Here is a 15,162-nt window from a genome sequence, read left to right on the forward strand (position 1 = left end):
ATTATACTGCGACACTGTCACTGCATACGAATTCTGCGCCCCCATCTCTCCCTCCACCCAAATTCAGCTCCCAAGGACATTATCCACGCGCAGTAAAGACAGCGGAAGGCAATAAGACATTCGAAAGCGTGTAAATACTGTCCCCAAGTGAATAATTAGCTGAGTGCAAAATACGTTCATGGCAAAGATCACAAAGCGAACAACATTTGGCTGAGAGCAAGAGTTGTTTAAGAAGGGCTAGGGAGAGGACTTCAAAACAGAATAAGGATTGTTCTGAAGTACGTAAGGTGCATTGATTGGACTCACCACCGGGAATGTCCAGATTCGGTACCCTGTTACAACTGCACAGGTGTTGCTTATTATCTCACAGAAAAACAATGTCAAATTTTTTTTTTAACTCTTGAGAGTTGGGAGCGTCATAGGTTATATAACTCGGGTGAGTGAAATTAAGTTTTAAAATGTTCCTTTATTTCGTAGCCGCTTGAATATGTGGAGTAAGATACGTTGTGATCATTTTTTTCTCAAAACGACATAGGGCTGTTGGGTAAAGTGACTGATTTATTCTCAGTACTGCAATCCCTACCCAAAGATCTTTTGAGTGTTATCCTTTTGTGTTTAAGGTCTCATCCGCACTACCGACCTCACACTCAATCAATCGTCGACGATGAGTGAGGGCCGTGGGGCGCAGTTACATTCCTACACTGAACATGGAGTTGGAACATGGAAACGTAATTTGTTTCATTGGCATGTACAGGCGTGAAAGTGAACCCAACAGCCGGGAAAAAATGCGGCTGCACATTTCTAAGAGTCAGCCCTTCGGTGATTGAAGTGCAGACTGACAATTACTGGAGGCAAAAATGACGTTCTGTTACCAATATTCCGTTTCCACGAAAACATATGCTGTGGCCCAACTGTACAACCCCAAACAGCCACCTGCGAACACTTCTCACTAGAATCCACATATATAAAAGGTGTTCACTGGCCCAAAAATAACAGTTTAACTTAACAACCTGCTCAAAGGCGCAAACGTGCGTCATTTTTCAAGTGAACAGAGACAATCTAACTTGTTTTTCCACAAGGGACAGCCTCCCAACAAAAGCAACGTTGTACTAAAGGACTGACATCTCAGATTTTTTTTGATGTGACCCTATTTTAAACAAGAAACACGGACAACGGGGGGGGGGGGCACACGGACAGCGGGAGGGGGGGCGGGTTAACGGGCACACGGACAGCGGGGGGGGGGGGGGCAGTAACCGGTAAAAAAAAGAAAAAAATGCCGCTTACCTGCAAGAAAAGTGAAATGGCGCAGCCCACCCCTGCTCGGAGTGGGGAGCGGGTCGGGTCTGCGTCCTCACAGAGAGAGCGAGCAGGCTGGTGTGACGAAGGATGCCGGCCTGGAAAAAAAAATGTACATCCGCCCACCGCCGCATGACGTGGCATAAAGCCTAAAAATCGCAGGAACGCCCACGAATCTGCTCGCAGAATGACGAGCAGATCTCTCTTCCAATGGCTAGCCTCCATTTATGGAGCTAGCCAATGGAAAGAGAGGGCGGGACAACACACACATACTGTAAACATTAGATTTCGCCTGCGCCGAAAAGCTGCGCAGCTTTCGACAGGCGAAACCTAAAAAGGAGTCACCTCAAAAACCGTGGAGGGTTAAGGGAGTGGCATGTAAAGGGAGGGGATTAATCATGCTTTCAACTTTCCGCGGTGAATACAGCAGCAAAATGCTGCTTGAAGAGCTGTACCTTTATGGCACAGAACGATTTTAATAAGATTAGTGTAATATATGTAGAATAACATTGCCGGACCCAAAACTATGTAAGATCCTTTTAGAATTCAACTTTAATTGGATACGTTTAATTTGCATCAAAGCACCCCTTACAAACATACTCCTGTTTTTTAATGCGTCAATAAGGGGCAAGACATCATAAAGCCTTAAACTTCAATTTTTCAAACCAAAAAACAAATTATTGTTATGAACTTAAATTTATACAACGCATGCTGATCCCACATGGAAAGCGTTTATTTTTTTTTACCCTAAATGTATCACAGAAACTCCTGCTGATGCCAATATGTATGTAGGTAGCATAGATTAAGTACTCCTCCAAAACGATTGGTGACCAAAATGTAGGGGGTACTGTGGAAAAAACTCCACCTCATTTCTTGGGAGCCCCTCCCCCCCCACATTAGCCAGACTTTGTTTTCTAGTGTATATCTGGATTGCGCTCAACTGACTAAATTCATAAACTGGATTTAAAAGACAACTGTCACAGATGTCTTTGAAACCAACGCATTAGTCCAAAAACAATCACTAACCAAGAGGAATGAGAATACTTTAAGGCATCAAGTTATAGTAGATCACTTATTTACAGCTTACTGCAATTTACTGTAGTCTTATTTACGGACAAGTCAGTTACCCTTACTCCGCTCTTATGCAAAAGTCACTAGTGGATCTTGGGAGATGCTTTAAATGCTATCTGCATTATTGGACGCCAATAAGCTCATTATGTGACCAACTACAAAAACAGGCTTTAAATGTATGAACATAATAAAGAACTTTACACCTGCTCACCCTGGCTTGTAAAGTATAGCATTTACATGTTCACAAACTGGACAAGTCACATCCGTCCCATCTCACTTTTTCTTCATTTGGTTATTTTTCAAATACCTCTGATAAGTAAACCAGGGAGGCTGGCATCCAACTGCTAAACATACGTAATATCAAAAGAGCACTGTTGTGAAGCGCATAATTTGCTAGCAGGGATAACAAAAATAGGCGAAGTGTCTGCCCTTTGCAAGATATAAGTTGTTGTGAACTTTCTCTTTAGCTAGAAAAGCCGGAGGGGTCTTGAAGGCTCCCAGAAAATGCAAATTTGGGGTATCTGGGCTGAGAAGCCACATACATGGGCTCATACACAATATTACAAAAAGACTCGTTTTCAATGCAGGATCAAATTATATTGAAGGTTAACTAAATTATGATAAAAAAAATATGCCACGTACGTGGCACCTTCCATGGCACACAAATTACTTACTTGTGTAACGATATATCTGTAAGAGACATCAGTTAGTGATAGATTCCTTACCTTAGAATATCCCCAGGCATCAGACTAGATCCGGAAAGTTTTCGACAGCAGTACCCCTGCGCGTCGGTAGGTGTCGTCATATGGCTCCGCGTACGTCGTTGGCGCCGAGATGATGTCGCTGGAGCTACTTAGACGCGCCCTGACGTCAGTTCTGTACACGACTTTCCGCGCCAGGAAAGCAGAGCCATGCAAGATACTGACCACTGGTGCATTGAAACTAGGGCCCTAAAAGGAATGACCTTAACCCTAGAAGTCACAAAACGGGGAGGATGGGCGGGGCAGTATGGAATCTATCTCTAACTAATGTCTTACAGATACAACGTTACACAAGTAAGTAACTTGTGCATCTGAAAGACACATTAGTGATACATTCCTTACTTTAGAATAGATACCCCTGCAATACCAACCTCGGCGGTGGGTCTGCGAACCAAGATCACACCAGAAAGTCACGGAGAACAAAACAGCCAAAGAAGCAGTCTCTCCGGACTTGACTGTCTAGGCAATAATGGTTAGTAAAAGTGTGCAACGAGGCACACATGGCTGCCTGACAGATGTCTTGCAGGGGAACACCACGTCCAAATGCAGGAGTAGCTGCTATGGCCCTGGTAGAATGAGCGCGCAACCCCACCGAAGGTTCCTCTTTAGCCAGAGAACAACAGGCTTTGATACACAAGACGACCCAACGGGAGATAGTCCTCTTGTGTATAGCCCGGCCTTTTTTTTTTGTCCTCATACATGCCACCACATGATAAATTCTCTAGATGGGAACTCTTGAAGCCTTTCACACTGTCGATCTTAGTTACTGCCCTGGAGTCAGCGTGCAGCAAACAGGAATCTCCCAGAGGTAGGCTGTTTCCTACTCCCATTCTTTCCGATGGAGCGCCTCATAGAACTGGGAGGACAGGACCCACACACCTCTGGCATAATCATTGGACCGCCATTAGATATTAAACCAGGACACCAGAGCAGACCATACCGTTTCTGCGCTTGCCTCTTGACATGCCATATCTAACTTACTGGCGGACGTTATGTTTCTTAAACAGTCAGCAAACCTAGGCGGTGAAACAGACTTCCATTCTCTACAGATCTCTCTTCGAGCTATAGCCATCACGTAAAATATAAATTGTGAGGAAAAACTATTAACATTATATCCAGCTGGCAATCCAAAAAAGACTAATCTTGGAGAGCAGGTAATAGGAGCAGATAGAACTTTTTCCAAAAAAACAGTGACAGCTTTCCAATAGTCAGTAATATCTGGACACTCTAAAAATATATGCAGATCGTCTGCTGCAAGGAGTTTACATCTGGGGCAACAATAGTTATTTAATGTAACCTTAGATAATTTAGCCGGGGTCCAGTATACCCCGTAGGCAGTAAACCGTAGGTTAGCCGGTTTTATTAAACTCTGAGACATGGAAAATGCATCTACCCAGATCTTCTGAGTTTCTTCGGGACTATCTGCTATCACATTACCCCAAAGACTCACCAGCTCTGAATATAACGTTTTTTTTTCGCCCCCGTTAACCACCTATACCAGCAAGAGAGCTCTTGTTTCCAAAGTCCTTCCCTACAGACCGAATCAAGAATCCCAGTATCATCGTCAAACTCTAGCGTCTCCCTAGACCACCAGGCAGAAAGTTGGTAAATTTTGAATCTTGTTAAAGACGCGTTGGTCAGGGACGCAAGAGAATCCCAGTTCATAAGGACTGAGTTAACACAGAGATCTCCCCATCTAGTTAAGTCGGCTGTTTTAATGGCCGAGACAATTGATCCTGCAGGCATTCTGGAGTCCCCGGAGAGTCCCAAATTGGAGCATGTGTGTTATAATATGGAATCCCCAGAACTCTTCAGACATGTACCCAGTTCTTAAGTGCTGACCGTAAGATCTTAAGTCGGACTTTTTTATAGAATTTCTCATCTCCAAATTTAAAAAGGAAGAACTCCTGGCCCTGTGGTTGATCATGCAACAACGCCTGAAAAGGCGGCCCTGTGACGAGGAGTCCAGTTTATTTGCCAGTAGTCTAAAGTTTTTAAAATGAAAGGCATGACAATATGAAAGTAAAGCTAGACCACCTATCCTCAACCCACTCCTTAATTTCTTCCAGGCTATCCTAGGAGATTTTGAAGCCCATATAAAGGAACCGATCTTGCCTTGGAGGCTCTTGATGTCTTTCAGAGCAAAGGGTAAAGGGATGCTGTTAAAAAGAAAAGTTATTTTGGGGAGTATTGTCATTTTAATGAGGTTCACCCATCCATATATATTCAGTGGCAGATTACCCCACCTTGTTAGTATTTTGGTAATCTCTCGTACAGCTATCTGCCAGCTAAGTTTAGGAATGTCATCCAATTTTTGGGTCAAGTGGATTCCTAAATACCTCATTTTATGTTTAGCCCCCTAAATAACCGTGCTGTTGTTCCACCCCATTATTTCTGTTTTCTCCTTGTTTATTTGATACCCGGAAAACCTTCCAAACTCCTCGGCAAGATGAAATAGCCTAGGAATTGCTTCCTCATGGTTGGAAGTATATAAGAGGAGGTCATCAGCATACAAAGCTACTTTAAGCTCCAGGTCTGCTATCTTAAAGGGTCGACTAACCTGATCAGCTCCTATTGCACAGACAAAAGGCTCCATATAGATGTTGAATAAAAGAGGGGACAGGGGACAACCCTGCCTGGTTCCACGGGAAATTTTAAACCAATCCGTTTACCAGGACTTTGGCTCGTGGGTTCTGATAAACCGATTTAATTCCTTCAATAAAGACAGAAGGGAACCCGGCCTTTCTTGGCTCCCACGTAGGCAACAAAGAGCTGGTCATCCACCTGGAACTGTTGTGTGTGATTTAGGTAGAGTTTTGGGTCCAGACGGTGGAGCCTCTCTTCCTCCCTGGAAGTGTGCAGAGGCGGAATGAATGTGGGCAAGGTGATAGTTTGCAGTGACAACCTTTGGCAAGAAGGAAGGACAAGTGCGAAGCACAACCTTATCCGGATGAACCAACAGAAAAGGAGGCTTACAGGAAAGAGCCTGGAGCTCACTCACCCGCCTAGCGGAGGGGATTGCAACCAGAAAAGCTGTCTTCAAAGTCAATAAACAGTGAGGACAGTTGTGAAGCAGCTCAAAAGAAGCACACATTAGAAAAGTAAGAACCAGATTCAAGTCCCACTGCGGCATCACAAACTGAATAGAAGGGAAAAGGTGAGTAATGCCTTTGAGAAATATATTAACAGGGGACTTGAAAAGAGAGGGCTGATCAGGGAGCCTGAGAAAAGCAGCGAATAGCAGAAAGGTAGCCTTTAATAGTGCCCAGAGCAGAGCCCTGCCGGGCCAGGGAAAGAAAGAACCAAAGGACCTCTGAAAGAGGGACAGAAAGGGTATCCACAGCCTTTGCTGTGCACCATGCCACAAATTTGTTCCACCTGCAGGCATATATCGATTTAGTGAAGGGACGCCTGGCTGCCAGAATGACATCACAAACTTCAGGAGGCAAGTCAAATGGAATTACCTGTTGCCGGTCAATCTCCACGCATGTAGGTGGAGGCTGGACAGGTTCGGGTGGAGAACCGTCCCCTGCTGCTGCAACAGGAGATCCTTCTGAAGAGGCAGTTGGATTGGGAAATCCATGCTCATACTGAGTAGCTCGGGATACCAAACTCTTCAAGCCAGTCCAGGGCCACAAGAATGACTTGGGCCCGGTTGCGCCTAATCTTCTTCAGCACTCTTGGTAGAAGTGGTATAGGCGGAAATGCGTACAAAAGACCGCAGCTCTACTCGCAACAAAAAGTGTCGCCGAGCGAGAGCCACCTTGGAAATTCCAACACGCAGAACAGTTGACATTGCACGTTTTTCTTTTTGTTTGTTTTTTTTTTTTAGCGCGAACTTGACCCGAACTGAATTGGGTATCGGAGCGCTTTACATAGTACCAGTTACGTTACATGAGGACACACTTTCATTTTTGTTAGGCAAGGGGAGATTAAGTGATTTGCCCAGAATCACAGGATGTTTGGCGTCGTTAACGAGACTCGAACCCAGATCCCCAGGTCCGAGGTGGAGCGCCTTAGCCATTAGGCCAACTCATCTCCCTTCTCTTCGGTGGCGAATAGATCTAACCAAGGCTCTTCCCACTGGTGAAAGAGACTTTGTGCCAGGTCCGAGGTCCCTCTGCAGAGTCCGCATATGCCGTCTGGCATGGTTGGTTAGCATGGTGCAGGAGGCCATGAGGCCCAGCAGCCTCAAGGTCGTCCTGACGGAAACACAGGACAGGGCTGCAAGATCAGAATCATAGCCCGAATGTCCCGGACTCGCTGCTTGGGAGGATAAACCCGAAACTGCGCTGACTCAAGAACCGCTCCCATGAAGAGGAGGTTCTGAGAGGGAATCAGGTCCAACTTCGGCACGTTGATGGAGAACCCCTGCAAATGCAGGAGGTCGGCCGTAGTCTGCAGATGGGAGGTGACTATTTGGGGCGAGCCCGCCTTCAACAACCAGTCATCGAGATTGGGGAAGACAAAGCCCTGATCTGCGCAGATGAGCTGCTACCACCGCCATCACTTTCGTGAACACCCGAGGGGCGCTGGTAATGCCAAAGGGGAGCACAGTGAACTGAAAATGCTCCTGCCCTACTGTGAATCGCAGGTAATGCCAGTGGGTCGGCATGAAGGGGATATGAAAATAAGCGTCCTGCAGGTCCAATGCTACCATCCAGTCTTGTGCGTCGAGGGCAAACAAGACCTGAGCAAGTGTGAGCATCTTGAACTTCTTCTTTCAGAGGAAGCGATTTACGTTCCGAATGTCTAAGATGGGACGCAGGCCTTTGTCCTTCTTTGGAAACAAGAAGTAGTGGGAGTAACAACCACAACCTACTTCTAGCGTTGGAACGCATTCGATGGCCCCCTTGTCCAAGAGGGCCTTAACTTCCTGCTGGAGAAGTGCCAAGTGATCCCTTGACATACTGTGATACTGGGGGGGAGGGGGGGGGGGGTGTAGTCTCGATGGGGAGGGAGTAACCCCTTCGGACAATTTGCAGAACCCACCCGTCCGATGTGATGGTGCGCCAGAGGTGGAAGTGATGGCGAATCCTGACACCCACTGGTGTCTGGTGGGCCTGAAACACCGGACTAGGAAGGTTTGGAGGCAGTGGCGGCAGGGGGGGGTGGTGGTGGACTGACCCGCAAGTTGACCCCGTGACCCGGCACTGCGGGGCCCACGTCCACGGCAGCGCTGAGACTGTTGCTGCGCACGCCTGTGGCTCTGAAACAAACGTGCTGGGGCACCCCTTCCTTGACCACGAAAGGAGCGAAAAGCAGAAGTAGAAGGAGTGCGTGTGACCAAAAGACCTAAGGACTTAGCCGTAGCCCGCAAGTCCTTAAAACGCTCCAACACGCAATCCGCCTTATCGCCAAAAAGGCGAGTGCCATCAAAGGGCATGTCCATCAATGTGTTCTGGACATCACCAGAAAAGCCAGTCGTTCTCAGCCAGGCGTGGCGGCTCAGCGAGTCAGCAGTGCCAAGACCACACCGGATTGTGAACTTGACTGCGTCCCTCCCCTCCCCTCAGCAATAGCTTGGGAGAGTAGTGTCTGAGCCTCCACCGGACACTGAAGCAGCACTTGCACAACCGTATCCCACACAGAATGGGAATAATGGCCCAAGAGACATGCGGTGTTCACAGACCGCATTCCTGAACTGGCGGAAAAAAAAAATCTTTTCCCCCACCTCAAACTGCTCCAGGTTCTTGGATTCCCTGCCCGGGGGTGCGGAAGGGAACGCGCTCGGGGACGCAGAGGCTTGGACAACCAAGCTCTCAGGGGTAGTAAGTTGGGAGAGGAAAACGGGTTCGCCGGGGCCGGGCGATGGGCCACATTCTTATCCACAGGAGCCCCTGTGTCGGCCCTGAACCAGGTGCCCAAAAGAACGTCCGAGAGTGGACCATTAAAGGGCAGCAGCGGCTCTGTAAAAGAAAACGCCGGCCGCAGCACCTCTGTCAGGAGGTTAGTCCTGACGGCCATGGTAGGCAGCTCGAGATGGAGCCTCGGCCGCCCTACGCAACACCATAGAATAGGAACCACCCTCCTCCGTAGCCACGGTAGAAGGAGACAGTGAGCTAGGTTCTGGAGTATAATCAAGGTCACCTGCATTTCCCAGATGCTCATCCCAGTCTGGGTCTAACTTGCATTGTGCTGCGAGATGGTCCTCATACCCCGCCCAGTCCTCCCGGTCTTCCCAGTCCTCCACAGCCTACCTAACAGGTGGAACAAAAGGAGGTGGGTGAAGAAAGTGGAAGAAATTCCCCATTGGCGGCGGAATCGGTCGACACCCTTCCGGCACCGTCTCCACGTCGGGGGGAAGCCGGGAAGGCGGCCGGCACCTTCGATGTCGGTGGAAGTCGTACATGGCCACGCGACATGGACGGGGATCCTTGGGGGTCTCTCGGTGTCGAGACCGACGTCGATGACTGGGTCGGAGCTGGTGACGTCAAAGAAGGAGGACCCCCGGTCGGGCCCGCGGGGCCAGAAGGCACACTGGCAGGGCAGACGGTCCGAAGATATGTGGCATGGCTGACAGGAAGTCCTGCAGCTGGGCCGGAGTAGCCGATGGAACCGGAAAAGGCGGGTAGGCCATCGGCAACTGCACGGCTCTGCACGAGCCACGCGGGGGGCGTCACATGCGCCCTCAGCCGCGCCGCAGACTGGCTAGGCGAAGAGCAAGAGCGACGACGCTTCTTCGACTTCTTGTGCTTCGCCTTACCTGACTCAGAGTGCGAAGACTTTGAATGATGGTGATGACTCCGCGGCCGGTTACTCGACCTCCCAAGGGAGCTGGAACAGAGCGGAGCAGACTCCCAGGCCTCTAGCCACTTTTGGGACCGCTCCCGCAAAGTTTTCAGAGCCATGGCCTGGCAGTGGGGGCACGATTCTGAATCGGGCCCGCGCCCCTGGCAGTAGAGACACTCACGATGCGGGTCCGTCACCGACATCGTGCAGGGACAGGCCGCGGAAGACTTAAAACTGGGCATCCTTATGCATCTGGAGTGTAAGTACTCAAAAAACAGAGACAAAAGTTCCAAAAAGCTCAGTATAAAATGACTGGGGGTACCGCTTTCTCCGGATCTGCGCTTGCTGGCGTGGAAAAAGAAAGAACTGACGTGGGCGCGTCTAAGTAGCTCCAGCGACATCATCTCGCCGACTAAGACGCCAACGATGTACGCGGAGCCATATGACGACACCTACCGACGCGCAGGGGCACTGCCGACACAAATTTTCCGGATCCAGTCTGATGCCTGGGGATATTCTAAGGTAAGGAATCTATCACTAACTAATGTCTCTTACAGATATATGGGGATTAACGGGTCTTTCAGATATTACTATTTTCCCTAATTTGTGAAAACAAGTATTACCACTATCTGGGCAAACGATTAGTACCTCTAACATTAAATGCAATAATCCGTCACAGAATCATTCCAGTTACTTTAAGCCAATGGTTTCTGACATTTCACAGCACCACATAAGGTTTTTAATTTTTGACCCGATGACGCATGTTTTTTTGGTGAAATGCAGGGATGCTTATACGGAGTCAAAAACAACATTCAATTGCACTTCTTAAAAAAAAAAAAAAAAAACATTACTTTCAACACAAAACCTCCAAAGGCCAACTTGAGGGATCCAGAAGATCAGCATAGAAGGGCTCATAGAACAGGTAAGCTCTGGAGAAGACATAGCGGTCTTACCGAAGCAACAGCATCGCCTGAATACCTGCACTTTAGCAAATCAATTTGCTTTACAACCACTAGCTGAGACCATTATAATAAGGGGGTCAAACAGTGGTTGGCATACTTTGTACGCGTTCTAAGGAATTCACGTATTCACTTTAGTTTGTTATTGCAATAAAGTTGCAATAAATGCTTCCAAGGTAGGCAGCTATATTCATCGCAGTATTCATCAATGTAAGACTCGAAGAACAACATGTATTTTAAACCAATGAAAATGGATAGAACCCTTAAAATGTGTAACGTCTATTTTCCATTAACCCCATACTGTGCCCTCTTATAACATGGTTATCTTAACTTTAAACTTTGAGGGGCAGGAAAAAACTGACTTTATTGGGAACAGGAAGTCAAATTTATGAGTGCATATCCATAGCCATGTATGGTGCGCCTCTATGGGGGTACTTGACGCATGAAACGCTCCAAAGGGCAGAAAATAAGTTTTTAAGACAACTCCTTTCTGTCCCCCAATCCCCCCCCACTTACTCGATTCATGGGGAGTTGGGTATAGATCACGTAACAGATCAGCTCAGATTGGCTCCCCTAATATCGTGGTTAAAGACTTGGCTTAACAACGAACTAACTCTTAACCATGCCATTCTGGGGGATCTCATGTCCCTTGATCACAGGAAGAGAACTCCCTGGCTGGAATATGTGAGACAGACTTTTGAACACGTCGAAACTTATTCTATCTGCCATCCTCTATTAGAATGGAGGACATTGCCTGGGTTAAAAAACACCTGTTGGGAAACATGAGATTGGCCCGGGAGGAACTAGAATTAAAAAAAAACAGTTAGATTACATTATATGCTGTTAACCTCCCTTTCCTTGGAGCCTTACCTCGCTTATGTAACGAAACCCTTCCATAGACATTTGTTAATTAAACTTAGATTTAATTTAATCCCCTATGTGTTGGGTAGTTTTCAGTCTTGGAGTCTACCGGAAAGAGGACTCCCATGTAAATGTGATGAATTTTCCACTCAGGATACGATGCATTTTTTATGTTTTGCACTTTATACAGGGAGCCGAGGACCAAATATTTGTTACCGATTTTAAAAGAAGCAGGGTTCATTCAAGTAAGGCCAGCTTTGGCGTATCTACAGTCCCTTGGTAGTATCCGCATTACATACTCTGGCCAGTTTTTTTAGTGGCTGCATATAGAATCAAAACAAGGTCCTTGTCTGCCACTGCTGTAATTCAAACTTCGGAAATAATGTGTAGTATGACTAGTCCAAATTTCTTGCCCTGTCTATTTTGCACACTGTGTATATAATGACTGTTTTGTATGAACTATATACAAATCAATTTGAATGTTTTAAATTGTATATATTGTTTGTTTGTTTTTATGGCTTTTATGATTTTAAAAAAATCGAATAAAGTGTATTTTGACTGACTGACTGCAATCTCTGCTTTCTCTCTTCCAGTCAAGAAACTGCTTTTTGTGCGACTTTAGTATGTGCTTATGTTCCCTTATCTCTTGGTCACTTAAAGTAAGAAGGCTAATGAAATGGTCTGCGCTCAGATCTTTCAAAATCACAATACTGGGCTTAAAAAACAATTGTTGAGCTTATGTTGTGGAAACACAGGTATTTCATTTGAAAGATCGTGGATAGACAACAAAGATAACAAGGAAAACTAAGGCAAGCATCTAGTTCGGTGGTGCTTTAACAAATCCGAGAAGACAAGATTAGGCAAAGGGTAGCTTTTCTGGACATCCAGATTCATATGGGCCCGGTCAGATGTATGTTACCATCACTGCTGTCTGTAATATACCAACTGTGTGAAGGCTCGGAGGCTTACCTGATACATTGACAGAGGCTCCTCCATCGATTATGCCACTGTTCGGCCGAACACAGTACCTGCGAGGAGCTGTAGTCTTCACTTTAAAACATACATTTGTGTCAAGAGGGTTTGTGAGCTTCAAGGTTGTGGTGACAACATCTGTAAATGGACCTATAATAAAGAAAAAAACAATTACCATGTTTTAAAGCTTAACACTGAACCCTGTGACATTACATCTATCCACATCTCCTTTAAAATGCATCTATATGAATGTAAGATCACTACCTAAACATTCCACGTATATCTGGGACCTTCTTAATGAACAACAACCAGATTTAGTGTGTTTATCTGAGACATGGCTAGATGACCACAATATCCCAGACATAGTCATAGCCCTTCCCCCGGACTATAAGATACTGAATGTTAACAGAGCTAAGAAAAGGGGTGGCGGTGTAGCTCTACTGTTTAGAGACTATCTCTCATGCAGACAAGAAAGTATTGCACCGGTTGGAAATTATGACGCTCTGGCATTTACGGTGTCTATAAACACCAGTGTGCTATTTGGAGGCATTTTAATTTATAATCCTCCGGGCTGTACATTAAATTTTAGTTCACAGTTACTCACACAGATCATGCCTGTCTGTTTGAAGAACAAGAACATCCTCCTTCTTGGAGATTTTAATATACATCTGGATAACAACAGTAGCTCCTTGACGAACCTATTAGTGGAAGATATGTCCATCCTGCAGTTATCTCAGAGAGTCCATCAACCAACACACAATGCAGGGCATACATTAGATTTGATATTTTCTAATATCGAATCTATTGACATCGACCCTTTAATCCCATTGGTATGGACCGATCACTATATGATCACCTTCCGCATTAATCTCCCCACCCCCCAGACTACAAAACATAGTGCATTTACAGCAAACACAAGAAACTGGAAGTCCTTCACACTTGATAAATTCAGTAATCATTTTTTACATCCCTCCTGTACAAGTACCAATATCCAGGAGGAAATAGACCTTCTTCACAATAATATTAAAAATGCTCTTGAACACTGTTCGACCATCCAATCTCGTCATAAACCAGGCAACAAAAAATCAGAGAGATGGTACGGACCTGAGCTTAAACTTTTAAAAAGAAACTGCACCTCCCTCGAGCACAAATGGAGAGTATTTAAGACAGATGAGACCAAAGATAGTTTTAGGAAAGCTCAAGCACTCTATCACAGAGCGATTAGAAAGGCAAAAAAGGACTATTTCACACGCAGAGTGTCCGAGAATAAAAATTCATCAAAAGAACTTTTTAAAATTGTAAGAGAATTATGCAGCCCAACTAATCTCTCCGCACACCTCACTCCCTCACAAGAGAATTGTAATAAGCTCAATGATTTTTTTTGTGAAAAAATTGATACCATCTATGCCTCTTTTCCAAAACCAAAGATGGAAAAAATTGACCAATATATACCAACTGCTGCACATACTGTCTGTCACACTTTTGGTCCTTTTTCAGAAGAGGAAGTAGAAAAGGCCATGCTAGAGGTCAAGTCTGGTTCTTCACTTGACCCATGTCCACATCACATTTTCTCCCAGCTTACCCCTGTAATATGTCCAGTAGTTACCAGAGTATTTAATCTCTCCCTCAGTTCTGCCGAATTCCCAACATCATGGAAACAGGCCCTAGTCACCCCTTTAGTAAAGAAGGCCGGGGCAGATGTGAACAATCCGGCCAATTACAGACCAATATCCCAGTTACCTTACTTATCAAAGGTCCTGGAAAAATTGGTCAACAGACGACTCTCCACATTTCTGGAAGTTAATGGTCTGCTGGACGCATCACAGACAGGGTTTCGGACAAATAACAGCACCGAAACCACTCTCTTGGCGGTGACAGACAGTATTAGAACCAAGGTAGATCAAGGTAGTACAGTCGTTCTGATACTCCTTGATTTATCAGCGGCTTTCGATACCGTACCCCACCATCAACTATTGAATACTTTGGCAGAGAAAGGAATTCAAGATAAAGCACTTGGATGGCTACAATCGTTCCTAGCGGATCGCACCCAATCAGTTCGCCTGGGTGATTATACATCCCCCCCACGACCTATAAAATACGGAGTTCCTCAGGGGGCATCGTTGAGCCCAACTTTGTTCAACGTGTTCGTCTCCTCGTTGGCAACCATCGGCAAAAAGTGGGGTGTCGAAATGTGCTCCTATGCGGATGACACCCAGTTGATGGTTACCATTGATGAAAATGATGACTCCAAAACTAGATTGACGAACTGCCTAACTGAACTGGCAACTTGGATGCAGGACCATTGTCTTAGACTTAATGCTGACAAATCTGAAATTCTACTGTTCGGCAGAAGCACACATGTCTGGGACAACAGTTGGTGGCCTAGTGATTTGGGCTTGCCTCCTAACCCAACTATAAAAGCTAAAAATTTAGGAATAACACTGGATAAAGATTTATCCATGAAATCTCATGTTTCCATAGTTTGCGGCAGAGGTTTCGGCCTCTTGAAG

General features: G+C 46.0%; 1 protein-coding gene across 1 annotated transcript in view; it reads right to left on the reverse strand.

Moving 5' to 3' along the window:
- Window positions 1–15,162, reverse strand: part of VAPB (VAMP associated protein B and C) — a 160,383-nt gene that overhangs the window by 57,374 nt on the left and 87,847 nt on the right. Inside the window, exon 2 of the mRNA XM_078651956.1 lies at window positions 12,650–12,802. Coding sequence (XP_078508082.1) covers window positions 12,650–12,802 — 153 coding nt within the window. The remainder of the gene's footprint in view (window positions 1–12,649; window positions 12,803–15,162) is intronic.

This window comes from Lissotriton helveticus, chromosome 7 (assembly GCF_964261635.1).
Source record: "Lissotriton helveticus chromosome 7, aLisHel1.1, whole genome shotgun sequence".
Classification (NCBI taxonomy): domain Eukaryota; kingdom Metazoa; phylum Chordata; class Amphibia; order Caudata; family Salamandridae; genus Lissotriton; species Lissotriton helveticus.